This window comes from Schistosoma mansoni, assembly GCF_000237925.1.
Source record: "Schistosoma mansoni, WGS project CABG00000000 data, chromosome 3 unplaced supercontig 0105, strain Puerto Rico, whole genome shotgun sequence".
Taxonomy (NCBI): domain Eukaryota; kingdom Metazoa; phylum Platyhelminthes; class Trematoda; order Strigeidida; family Schistosomatidae; genus Schistosoma; species Schistosoma mansoni.
In genome coordinates this window covers 1,193,086-1,206,601 of record NW_017386009.1, presented here as the reverse complement: position 1 = coordinate 1,206,601, position 13,516 = coordinate 1,193,086, and the positions used below count along the sequence as shown (strand labels likewise).

General features: G+C 36.8%; 1 protein-coding gene across 1 annotated transcript in view; it reads left to right on the top strand.

Annotated features, from left to right (window-relative positions):
• Positions 1 to 13,516, top strand: part of Smp_163040 (hypothetical protein) — a gene marked incomplete at both ends in the record, with an annotated part of 75,345 nt that overhangs the window by 19,121 nt on the left and 42,708 nt on the right. The window contains 7 exon segments of the mRNA XM_018791317.1: positions 524 to 904; positions 3,580 to 3,965; positions 4,449 to 4,820; positions 5,888 to 6,041; positions 8,886 to 9,235; positions 10,452 to 10,634; positions 12,867 to 13,151. Of these exon segments, the coding sequence (XP_018645529.1) occupies positions 524 to 904; positions 3,580 to 3,965; positions 4,449 to 4,820; positions 5,888 to 6,041; positions 8,886 to 9,235; positions 10,452 to 10,634; positions 12,867 to 13,151 (2,111 nt within the window).

The window sequence follows — 13,516 nt, the reverse complement described above, 5'->3', positions numbered from 1 at the left end:
TTCGAGTGAATGAATGATGGTTGCTCAGTTTGTTGCGATTACTTTTTACTCACTTCTGTCAGCTTAGTAACTATGAACACATTACACTTAGTATTCCCAAAACATAGTCTCACTAAGTTTTCTTGCAATTATCTTGTCATACAAAAATTTTATTTTGTTGTCAAAAATGGCAATGTTAATTTCCCGAGAACGACTTACTACATTGAAGGAAAATAATAATATTGCTGAAATTCGCAGAGTATTTTATGTTTTGTCTTTAAAGCATATTTGTTCAGTGTGGTCACGTAGTATTAACAAGATTTCTGACTTGACATTTTTTACTTCTAGTAGACAAACATGGTGTGATTTATTACTAGAAAAATACCTGGTATATAATCCTAAGTGTGATGGTTACTTTGCACTGAACACTTCATAAGAGAATGTGTCAGGTTTTGGAAGTTAAAATCGTGTTCATTAATCGTTTAACTCCCCTAGTGAGTGACTTACTTCACTTAAGGTTTTTTTTCTTTATTTCCATCATCAGGTGTCCTACGATCATTCTCCGTGTACAAAGAATTTTCTCGTTTGGAAAACTTGCAGGTCTTAGGTGACTCAAAGCACCGACATGATGTGTTTATGATGTTAAAAAATATATCTGAAGGTCTAGCTGAATGTGTTATGTTATGGTCGTGTCAAAGTGTCCTAAACTTAAGCGAGTTTAAGTTAGTTTTGGATTGCTTACTCAGTTCAGCAAACCAAGAACCTAGTACCAAAAACAATGGCAACCAAAATGAACTTACATTTCAAAATAATGGGCAATTGACCAGAGAAGGATTGCATCTACTTATGTCTTTGTTGCATTGTTTACAACCATTTTCTTCAAACACATTATGTGCGGATCAAGTTTCAGACCTAACAGATATTGGTAAGCATTTGTAACGTACTTGTTGTGGAATGAAGTATTAATTAATAAGATAAATTGAACAAAGTTTTATTCCTTATGCCCACTGCTTTTTGTTCACTCAGTTTAGTCAATAGTTTAAAACTCAATAGATGTATTGTTCTTGATCATATTCAATTATAGACCAAGAATATTTTTTATTCTTCATTGTAAACCTACACAGTAGATTTTGTAAAGATTATATCCACTAGTTGCTGAAGTATCACTACAATAATCATGTTTAATTGTCACCTGTCATTAACACCTATCCAACCTAAAGTAATTTAGTTATTCCTGTTGAAGAAATTAGTGTGATCATTTTACTTTCCAGTATTTTCATGCCTTCCAATGTTCAACTCTCAGAAACCAAATTTTCCAATTGCACTTCCAAGTTGTTTCATCGCAGTCAATTCTAATACTCTTACATTGGTAATAAAAACCGATCTAAATGGCATCTATAGTTATTTTATAATTGACAGTTAATTTGTCAGAGCAGATCAAATTTTCGTGTCCAACCAAATTGTCGGTATGCTCGTAACACCGATAGGATAGGAGTTTTGTGTAGATGGTTCATTTTAAATAGTATAATACCTACACCGACAGGGGTTTTGTGAGTGTAGGAGTAAATCAGAAGGCTAAAGGCTGCCAAAGTAAAACGTAGTTTCCGTTTGTAAAGTAACTGGCTGCTGGTCTAAGCCATGTTGATAGGTGCAGAATACTTGATTGAGATCCACGTGATAGTGGCGATCAGTAGTTGGAGGCGTGTAACATAGCTTAGATTCGGTCACAATGATACACATGTATTCGTTCTTTATCTCAGTCTAGATTCTTCCGTATATACCCTTTCATCCTGTTTTTTTTAAACATATTCTTGATGTTTAGTCTTTCCCATTTTTATTGCTACTACTGTTTTGTTATTTATCTTGTTAATTTCATCTCTTGAAAATGTGGTGTGGGGACTTGGGGTAATGCATATATGTACTACTGTCTACTTCGATTCTATGGGGATGATAGTTTGTATTACACATTGACTTTAGATAGACAAGGACTGAAAACGAGGGACGTTTTCACAACTGTTTCATATTAGTGTGGAACTCTACGGTGATGGGAACCCGCAACTTTGCCGTGGATCTTATTCAAAGACTTAAGGATTTGCGAGTCTCTCACCTTTTGACTACAGATAATATTTAGTGTTTCACATTTCTAACTTTAGTTAGTTTACGATACTTTGCGTTGACCATTCATCGGGATCGACGATGAATTACTCACTCCCAACATAGACAAACTCCGCCATTCACAATTTTTCACCACTAAATATTTGTCGAAGTTAGTAACATGATTCCGAATGGTTGGTATTAAGATATTTTGTTTTTAATGATTGGATACCAGCTCAATGATTTAAAACTAATGATTTTATTCACTATGGTAACAATTGTTTAGTATGCCGTTCTTAGTGAACATTATTATGAAAACCATTATTATTATTATTGGCTCAATAAGTCATGTGATCTTCAGTTATACGATCGCAATTAGTCGAGTTAGTGCTTATTTCTATAATGACTATTCCGACATGAAGAAAAAGTTGGAGTTAATTTATATCATAACAGACAAAACATTGACTAACGTTCAAAGGACTGAGTTTGTTTTATACTCAATAATTTCAAGATATCTGTAGAATACCCTATTTCATTCCACTTCTAAAAAAGAGTGATATACTTGTGGTTGTTAGATTATTCTCCTTGTTCAGGTGTAGTAGTATCCATGAGAGTCAAAATATATTAAGGGTTGAAAATACTACGGAAAGTAGAATTTCACTAAGGTGATAAAAGGTATAAAAAGTCACTGAAACTTAATACTTGGAGGAAGATAGAAAGTGTGTTTCCGTCTGCTCTGTTACGGACAGTTCTGACTCATGTCGCCCAACATCTCCAACCACTGATCCTGTGAACTCGTGACAAGTGGTCTGCCCCTGATACGCCTCACACTAACAGTCATTGTCTTTAATAAATGAATACCACATCTTGGTCTGGTTGTCTCAAAGATTTTTCCAACCTAAGAGGAACTGGTTATAATACTTTTTCAATGACTAAAAATACATTATCGTTTATTTTGAGGGATTTGACATTAACGTCATTTAAGAGTTATCAATTCACCCCTCTACCTGCTTCGGTCTGGGTACCCGGGCAGTATCATAGCTTTCACACAATTAAATGAAATGATATTTTCTGTGTGGCGCATATATATCTGGTGCCCCCTTGTACCAATATTTATGTTCAAATAAATAAATAAATTCACCCCTCTAAGGATGGAGTCTAAATTGCATGCGTTTGCTGAGATGAATAGTATTTATTCATCAGGACGTGCGAGTGTGTAGAGTAGGAGTATAGTGACCAAAACAATAAAGAATCTTCGGATACCATCAAGCGATGAAAGGAAATAATTTGACCAAAACAACGACCAAACCATCCAGCTCAGAGAACAAACCCACATCAAAATGAAAAAAAAGTTTGGTTTTCGTAGTAATGTAACGTTTATTTATCTTAATGTAGTAATTAGTAATTTCAAACAAACTAGTTACATTCCATAGAGTATCAATTATGATTGGTTCATAAATATACTTGGTATCTAAAGTTTTATATTCGTCAATCACTTTTTTATAGATTGGACTCATCCGCTTTATACCGACCGTACATTTGCTGCTAGTATTGGACGTTTGTTAGATAACCAAAGATCCTTATTTGAACAGCGTTCCGAAGAAAGCGATTCGGATCGGCTAAAATTATTAGCATTTATAAGATTGTCTTGGGCATTGTGCCTTCGAAGAACAAGTCATTTACGTGCTGAACTGCGCCGCCGTCAGACAGTTGACGTTAGCCGATCAACACCTTATACTGTAGCTAATAGGAAAGATCTTGCAACACTCAATGAAGATTTCGGGATTGGCGGAGATGAAGAAGATGAATTACAAGCTGCTTTAGCTATTGAATCTGGAGCGCTTGAGTTCGCTCGCAAACAAATTTTGAACACTACAGACTTTGAACGTGAGGTATGTTTCGTAAGAGTTTATTTAGTCTGTAATCTTACCCAAATAATAATTGTTTTTTTTTCAATTTATCTAAGATCCTTGGCTGAACATGTTAGGTTTCATCAAAGATAACTAAGATCAAGTGATTTTTCTCACTTAAAGTACTTTCAGTTTTTCTATATAAGTAACACTTACATGGATAGTATTAAACAAATTTTCATCAAAACACTGTGTTAAATGGTAAACATTCAGTTTGATCAAGTATAACTTGTATATTAGAAAACTAATCATTTCGAATGAAGTTTAAAACAAGTAGCACTGAGATTTCATCATTTGTTCAATTTAAGAAGTGAGGTATAGTATCAGAAGCATTAAATTCATTTTAGGAGGTCTCTATTTATGTTAAAAAGTCTTCTCAAAAACGAGAACTTGAACAGTATGTAACTCTAGAATCTTTCTTCCTTTTTTGGCTGTTTCTTGGTATGTTTTGTTCTTGCTTTCCAGCCACTATGGGTGTATCGTATGCATTGTATTATTACTGACTTGATTGTACATATGGCAGTACGAGTGAAGGAGATTCGATTACGGGATGAAGATATACTTAGGTCTACAGGTTTTGATCCGTCGACTACCGGGCACGGTTTTGCAAACTTTTTACTGTTAATTGCTCAACTTTATAATCAACCTGGTTCTCGTCTGCATGGTCGATTGGGATTGGAATTTTGGTGGCCTGTTGGTGAGCTAACTAACATTGCACCAGTAGCTTTGGGTTCAAGTGATCTTTTATCTCCAAGTACAGCTGATAAATCTCCTAGACCAAAGTTCCATACTTACGGTAGTCAGTCACGTAATGCAGAACTTGATAACATTCGACAGGTTAGTATTTATACTCTTATTCTATCATTAACTTTATATATTCAAGTATTATTAGTTAGATTGACTGAACTTAATATAATTCCGTCCTAGCCTCAATCTCTGATCGTCCATGTTTAAAAGGAAAGAGCAAAACTCCTCTCATAGAAACTAAAAGGGAATTAGTCCTGCTTGAATAATTTTTAAGATATTATCAACCAACTTCTAAATGGAACTCTGGAACAGAAAACGAAGTAAGTTTCAAACTTGACCGTAATTACATGGATCAAACATCTACTCTCAATTTTTGGCGATGTAGGGGTTATTTGCCGACCCCCGACCATAGCCATATTCCTTTACTATGAGTGGTATTTGATTCCGTCTACTTAGGGTGGAAGTGACGTAACTAAGGACAGAATGGTGCCTCAGAATTGGTCTGCAACAATAATTAGTCGATTGTGTCGTCCACTTATCTTGAAAGGCCTATCAATTTTGGTGAGTCGGTACCTAACAAAATCTCGGTGTGGACGTAGAAAGCTTTTTATAACTTCAGTTTAGGAACCTGGAAAGCATTCATAGCCTTCGTACAAAGTGTAGCTCGAAAGTGAATACGTAAACCTGTGAGTCTGAAACTTGACATATTCCATTGTAGTGAATGAGAACACGGGTGTGGGACAACTGAATGTATTTGACACGTAAATTACAGAATACCTCACTAAAATCTGACAACTATACAGTAAACAGTTAATTTGCAAACTATTAATCAATTGTCTCAATCTTGACCATTCCTTCTGCAAATATCAGTCCATAGTCTCCGATTATTATTGTCCATGCATTTTCATAGAATTGCGTTTCGTTTCCGTTCTTTCCTTATCGTTCTTCTCTGCCTGACCATCGTCATATACTGCTTATATAGATGTAAGCAACCAATACCATACAATGACTGACTGTTATCATAGCTGAAAACAGAGCACCACTTAGGATAAATTTCATTGGAGCGCTCAATTTGCCACCTTTATAGAAAATACCGAAAAATATTTGACTGATTTTTAATCTTAACTTATATAAATACTGTTTATATTTGATTGTAGGCAGCCCTTATTCGCTTTTTAAGATTAGCTGGAGATATGGTTACAGCGCCTTGTTTATTTCTGCCTTATCTACGTATGCTACACGGTTTATGCTGTTCTCGTAGTGCAGCTGGTCTTTGTTTCAGTCTTCTCAAAGCAAATGCTACTAATCCTGGTACGTACACTTTCTTACGTTTTAAATTTGATTTACTTTTAGTTGTAGTGATCATATGTCGGAGTTTCTTTTGCATTAGACTTTTGTCGGGAAAAACGTGTTATCTTAAGTTCACATCTTTTTCCATGATAATAGACTGCCTATGGTTCCGATTTCTGGATAGACAGATGAATTGCTTTTTTATATATTTAAAATCTTTAGACGAAACACCTTACATAAAATTTTACTAACACATTAGAAATTTTATCTAAAATGTGCACAGGAACTCATTCATTTAAACTCTTGGAATTGTTCAACCAATAGACCTACCGTGCGAAAATGTATCTGCAGAACTTTGAACCATACATATTTTGGGTGGATCAGTAACCCTACATAACTAACTGCCTCCAAATGCCCTGGTATAGCCGAGAGTGGGGAGAGTTCGCTCTCCCTCTCCGAATGCTCCCACATGGCCACGCGTATATGCCTCTGCCGGAGAAGTCCTACTCACTGCCTTTTCGTGACGGGGGTGCTGCTTACGAAATTGAGAGGACGAAAAGAGAATGTCCGGCGCTTTAACGGCGTCAGTGGACACGGAAAGTCCACCTAGGGGAGTTGGAAAACCCTGATTCCAAACCAATGGTGCACATGGGCTCCAGTATCCTGAGGGAACAAATGGCGTATGAACCAATTGTTGGTCACCGGCTACCATGGGACTGCATCTCCTTACGACGCTCCACTGCCTTGTGGGTCAGACCTTTAGGTCGAAGGCTCCGGGTGTGGCCCCCTAAGAAAACCACCTGCTTCAGTTTGGGCACCTGAACAGTATCACAGCCCTCACACAAATCAAATGAGATTTGTGAGGCGCATATTTATCTGGTGCTTCCTTGTACCAATATGTTTATATATTTAAATAAAATAAAATAACTGGACGGCCATCTTCACAAGATCCGGTTTCGAAACTAGTTAACTTCTCAAAATAATATACTCACTTTTTATCTTCCTTTAGAGCTTCAGTTTAAGAATTCCATAAATAACTTTTCATTCTGTCTCTTGAACTATATTCTCCCATGTTTAACCTTTCTCACCGTTAGTGCTTCTTTGATTACTTCGATTCCGTTGGTCTTCTTGTTATTTTCATCTCGTATAGTTGATGTGGTTTGGGAACTTGGGGTGATACAAATCTCTGTCAGACTTTGTGTTCTTCGTGACTAACTTACTAATCTATTAGACTGTAATTATTACTATCCTGTGGGGTGGCAGTCTCAACTTGAATAGCTTATATGTAAGTAGGTCTGCTGACTGTTGCATTGAATGGTATAGGTTCGTCAGTCAGTCGGTTATGACGTAGAACTTCGTAAGTACGTACATCAGTTCAAGTTGTCATACCACATTAGCACAGAGATACAATTGTCGATTCAAATCCCATGGTGGTAGAGATAGTAAAAGTATAAGCAATAAACGGAAAGATTAGGGTTTGAAGATGTTATTGAAGGAGTATAATCCAGTGAAATAAATTTGGAAAGAGAAAAAGGAAAGGGACATGAAGAATTCAGAAGATTAGAATTTGCGAGAACACAAATAGAGGATGCACCTTCGCCATTGCAAACGATTTTGAGCCATGTCATTCAAGGTCTCTAATCATCGATTGCTATCATCTCGCGAATCCCAACCAGGTAGTCTACACCTACCAACATGGCTCAGTCCACTTGTCAGTAACTTCATGGATTTGTGCCAGGTTTGGTCTGTCCGCCCCTAGCTTTCTTCTAACCTACTCCTACACCATAAAACATTGTGACCAACTTGGTGTGCTGTTACGGGTATGAGGGCTGATGTCACTCTCCGGCTGCCCACACCGTGGAAGGGTATTTCTTGAGAGACCTGGAAAATAAGTTGAATTAATGTTGGTCTTAACGACGTGGGAACGTGACCGCAGAGTCCAAGGGACAACATCTTGGGGCCGGTCACGCACGGCCTTTTTGTGGGAAGTTTTTAACATGTTAGATCGGTTCTTCAAAAGCCCCTAACGCCGGAGACGGAAATTCGTGAGGTAAGGTGAGGTGTGACATTTTAGGGTCGATCTTTTCTAACCCCTTCCTTCCTTGTGAGAAGGCAGCATCGCTGCAGATGCTGGTTGTCCGAAGGAAACACCTTTCTACTATCACACTCCTTTACAGTCAGCAGTACGACTTCGCCCTCAGACCTTGAGTTGCTGCTTTTATTCTTACCGTTCTTCAATCGACCTGCCTGGCATGGTAGGACATACAAGAACACATGTTTCAGCCAATATAACTGGGTTGCGTCGTCACGATAGGCAAACTGGACCACCACGTCAAGGTAGCACAGCTACAGTCGGGGCATAGGTTCAAATTACACTGTAAGCATCCTGTATATTTTGTTTATACATTGTTCAATTCAGTGGTTGTTATAAATTAAATCTAACATCATACAATCACATTTTGATTGTGTTACGTTGTTTCGGCATACACATGAGCTTACAATTCTCCATCATTTCGGTGTAGAATGCCATGTTTAAATATCAGATCAGATCACTGTTCTGGTATTCTCAAAGTTAATGTATTTAGAGTAACTTGAATTATGATCGATCACTCAGTGATCAAGGCATTTAGGTTTCAACCAGTAAGCCGCTAGTTTGAAGCCTGTTTCAAACGTGTGGCTCAAATTCGACTAAATAAATGTGTTTATCATAAATGAGTTACAATGATTGGTTGAAGTAATGTAACCCTCCTGACTGTGTAAAATATTTATGGAATCAATTGTTTCTCTCTCTCTCTCTTCTGTAATAGTTAAGCTTCATTTTGAATTTCTTATAGAATAATTATTCAATTGTCTTTTTATTAATAGGGCGTGGTGCCTCGTTAATTACATGGGATCATTTTTTCAACAGTTTTCGTCAATATTTAAACCATATGAAACAGGTTGTTGTGCAACCAGAACCAACTAACTTTCGACTTCAAGCTTCAAATCAATTGTATCCTCATCTTTATTTCAATGATGGAGTTACTCCTCGTTCTCGTGTATCAGGTTTTCCACGGTCAACTACTGAATCTATGTATGGTCATAGAAAAGGTTCCAGTTCATCCGATATTGGTGCAACAACAGTACCTATGAATATTCAACCACGTTCCATTCAACCAGAAGAACAAGCTGGTCTACAGGCTGTTTTAAGATTGGTTGCTCGTGTTTGCCGAATGGTATGTAGTTTTTCCCAAATAGTTTTGTTATCTATGTAGTGTCTGTGTACTGATAGGGAACAAAATATGTGTAGTACTGGAATTTGACTATGCTAACATAGTTTTCGATGCATTTAATTAACATATCGTGTTTTTCGTTGGTTTCAGCAAGATGAACATGTTTATAGTATGTCGTTTCCAGATTTTTCGCAAAGTTGACTTTGGAACTACCTTAAGAAATTGATATGTAACGTTAACATTGAATAGAGCACGTAAAACAAACGTAGCGGAATAACTTGAATTCATTATATCTCGTTTGTTCTATTTTATTCAATAGGAATAATTGCATATACTAAAGATTCGTTATACTAGAGTTTGTTGACTTATCATGATTTTCTAGGTATTTATTTATTTATTTAAACACATAAATATTGGTACAAATGGGCACCAGATATATATGCGCCGCACAAATCTCATTTGATTTGTGTGAGGGCTGTGATACTGTTCAGGTGCCCAAACTGAAGCAGGTGGTTTTCTTAGGGGACCACACCTGGAGCCTTCGACCTAAAGGTCTGATTCACAAAGCAGTTGAATATCGTAAAGAAATGCAGTTCCATGGTAGCCGGTGACTAATGATTCATTCATACGCCATTTGTCCCCTCAGGATACTAGAACCCATGTGCACCATTGGTTTGGAATCATGGTTTTCAAACCCCCCTGCGTGGACTTTCCGTATTCACCAACCTGGTTAAAGCACCGGACATTCGCTTTTCGTCCTCTCGACTTCGTAAACAAGAGTAGTGCCACGAGAAGGCAGTGAGTAGGACTTCACTGGCAGAGGCTATATACGCATGGCCATGTGAGAGTATTTGGAGAGGGAGAGCGGATTCTCCCCATTCTCGGCCGTACCAGGGCATTTGGGGGTGATTTTCTAGGTAAGATTATGAAAATCGCATAGACTAATAGTAGCCCCAGATATCACATGTATCCAATATGATTTACTGTCTCATCTTTCTTTCCTCTTTTACTTTTCTTATAAAAAGTCCTTGATTAAATAATGCTCGTTTCACAATCACTGTTATTATTATCTGTATTTATTGGGCTTTATCCCGACATTATTATTTCGTTCATGATATGCCAGTGTTTAGTTATTTTCGGTATCTCTTTGTGTTTACGTAAAATTGCTTAAGTCTTGTTTTTTTCTCTCTATCTCTTGTTCGTTTCTTGTTTCCATTAGGATCCGGTTGCACGTTCAACGTTCATTTCAAATCCTCAATGGCAGTTAATACCAATTTGTATGGGTTTTCTAACTTGTCCAGTTTCGTTAGATTTAAAAGCTGATATCTTGTATTTGCTTACTGAATTTTGTAAAAGTCAACAAAATATTCCAGTTATATGGCAACATTTTGTCAGTTCAGAAGTGAGTCTGTTTTGTGTTATGACTAATATTTTTGTGTATCAAAAAGATTAGGATTCTATCACTTTTTGGTTGTCTACACCGTGGAATAGTATTTATTCCTTGAAGTGCCCAAAAAGAAGACTGGGTTAGCAGTGCTACAGATAACCTGGGACTGTAATACTACAGTTATTTGGATTTGGTTACACGGCTTTTTTATAGGTAATGTTTGGTGTACTAGCTCCGTATTTTGAAGGCCTTATCGTTGGTGATAGAAATCCGTGGGTTCGAGTGTAATGTAGCGTTTTTGGGCCCAACCTTTTCTAATCCCTTCCGGTATGAGAGGGCAGCTTGATGGGAGATACTGGTTGTTTAAGGGAATTACTTTTACTAACGTCACAGCCCAGTACAGTCGTCAATAGAACTTCGCTCGTGAACATAAATTTATTGCTTTTAGCCTTACCATTCTCTAACCATTCTGTGTAGCGTGATATGACCTTGAGGAACAAGTTTTCTAGTCAATATAGCTTTATTGGGTTTTCGAGATAACTAAACCTGACCACAAGGTTGAGGTAACAAGTACGGTCGGGTGTGTTTATCGAGGGTAACCTATCAATCTTTCAATTGGTGATGAACAGCAGAATCGAATTCCATTTCACCTTCTGAGGTTTGGATACCCAGTTAGAATTACCAAACTTTAGATAGATAGAAATGTAATACCCAAATCATTATTTATATTTCGTTTACCAAACACTAACCAACGTATTGTGTTACTAAACCATTGATTATGTACTCCATGTAATCAGTGAGTTTATTATTACAAAACGTGTGTTGTATAAATCTAATCTCATCACTGGTTATCATGAGATTGAATTTCCAAACATTGCTCCACTATCTTGTTGATCAAATATGGAGATCGTAGGTTCAAAATGGGTTCCTCGTATAAAACACTTATTTTGGTTTGGTCATTTCTATATGTAAATATTTTCTAGATATGTCGTATTAACCCTCCTATTTCTTTACTATCAGTTTTCAAATTTTTATAAAGAATTTGAAATAAATTCTGTTTTTTTCCCTGAAAACAATATTGCTTTTCAGCTTTTACCTTTTACCGTACAACGTCATCCTAATCAACCTCAATCGATTCACGGACTAAATGTATGTTCCCCCTACTATCATAGTAATGCTTAACCTTTGTCATTCAGATGCTTTTGTGTTCATTGATTTAAAATATTTATCGTTATTGATTATGAAATCGTGGCATGATTAAAGCTTTTAACTTTCAATCACTTGGTTACAAGTTCATGGTCTCACTCTACCTTCTTCAGTTTGGTCAGGAGAGTATATATATATATATATATATATATATATATATATCCAGCCTTCATATACAAAGTGTGGCTCAAAGCCGAGTACAAGAGCTTGTAATTTGGTAAATCAGTTGCCGCTCTCTATGGATTTGTTTGATAAGTTGTAACTTTCTGTATGCTAAATTGATCGTTTCCATTTGTTTTGATGACACACGTATTCCAGTGATACTGGATCTACTTTATCTTAAGCAGCCTGATTAAATTGTTGTTGGGATAAATTTAAAAAGTGTGGTGGAAAGTATGTGATAACACAAACGTCCACTTGATTACATTAATTAAAATTGTTGCGTCCTTGAACTGTCTACCCAGTAATATACAAGGGAGAACTTGTCTCGATCTAGGTTTAAGGCCTTGACACGATAGGCTGACTAGTCTAACCTTGAGACTAGAAATGCGTGAGTCTGAATTGAGACTAACGGCCTTGGGCAGTGAGACGAAAACTATCCAATCACCTAATTGGTCGACAAGCGAAAGTGAGTAAGACAATTCAGTTGGAACACGCTTCCCTCAAGATCCTGGAACCCATGTGCACTATTGGTTTGGAATCAGGGTTTTCCAACTCCCCTAGGTGAACTTTCCGTGTCCACCAACCCGGTTAAAGTGCCGGACATTCGCTTTTCGTCCTCTCAACTTCGTAAACAACAGTAGTGCTACGAGAAGGCAGTGAGTAGGACATCCCTGACAGAGACTATATACGCGTTGCCATGTGAGAGCATTTGGAGAGGGAGATCGGACTTTCCCCACTCTCAGTCGTACCAGGGCATTTGGGGGCTTGTATTGTTACAGTGTAAATTGATTGTTAACTTTCTGTAAATGTAATGTTCAAAATTCTTGCATATATTGATTTATTTTACATATTTATGGTACCGTCGTTTTTTTTTTTTAGACTGATATGGATGAAGTGGAACCACGAGCTGAAGAATATCCATTGACAAATGCTTTTCTTACGTTAATAACTGTTATGCTCCCAAAATTGATAAATTATCCTATACCAATCCCAAGCAATGTATTGAGATCTGGTGATACTAAAGAAATGGGCACTTTTGGACTAACTAGTATTGGTCATAATATACCATCTCAAACAAATCCATTTCTTTCAATTACATCATTTATAACTAATACAATATTTTTAAGGCATACTATGAGAGCGTATCGTAATCCAGTGGAAAGAGTAAGTGTTCTTATTCAAGATTATTGTTTTGTAATGTAAATATCAAACTTTATATTCTTAGGAAGACAACGTTTGAAGAGTCTTCAAATTTTTAGGATCTCTGATCTACAAGATAGTGGAATTTTTCTTTCTCACTATTCATACATGTTCGTTTATATGTTGTGTTTTTCTTTAGTATATTTACAAAAGTTTTCCCTTTACTGAGCTTACAAATTTCATTTCCATTCAATGGACTTTTGTTCTGTTGGAAAATGCTATCTGCTCTCCAGGGGAGAGGCACATGAAGAGTAGTAGGCGATACCAAGATTATCCAATCGTTTGTGCTGATTGAATTCTATCGATCAATTAGCTGACATCAAGACATG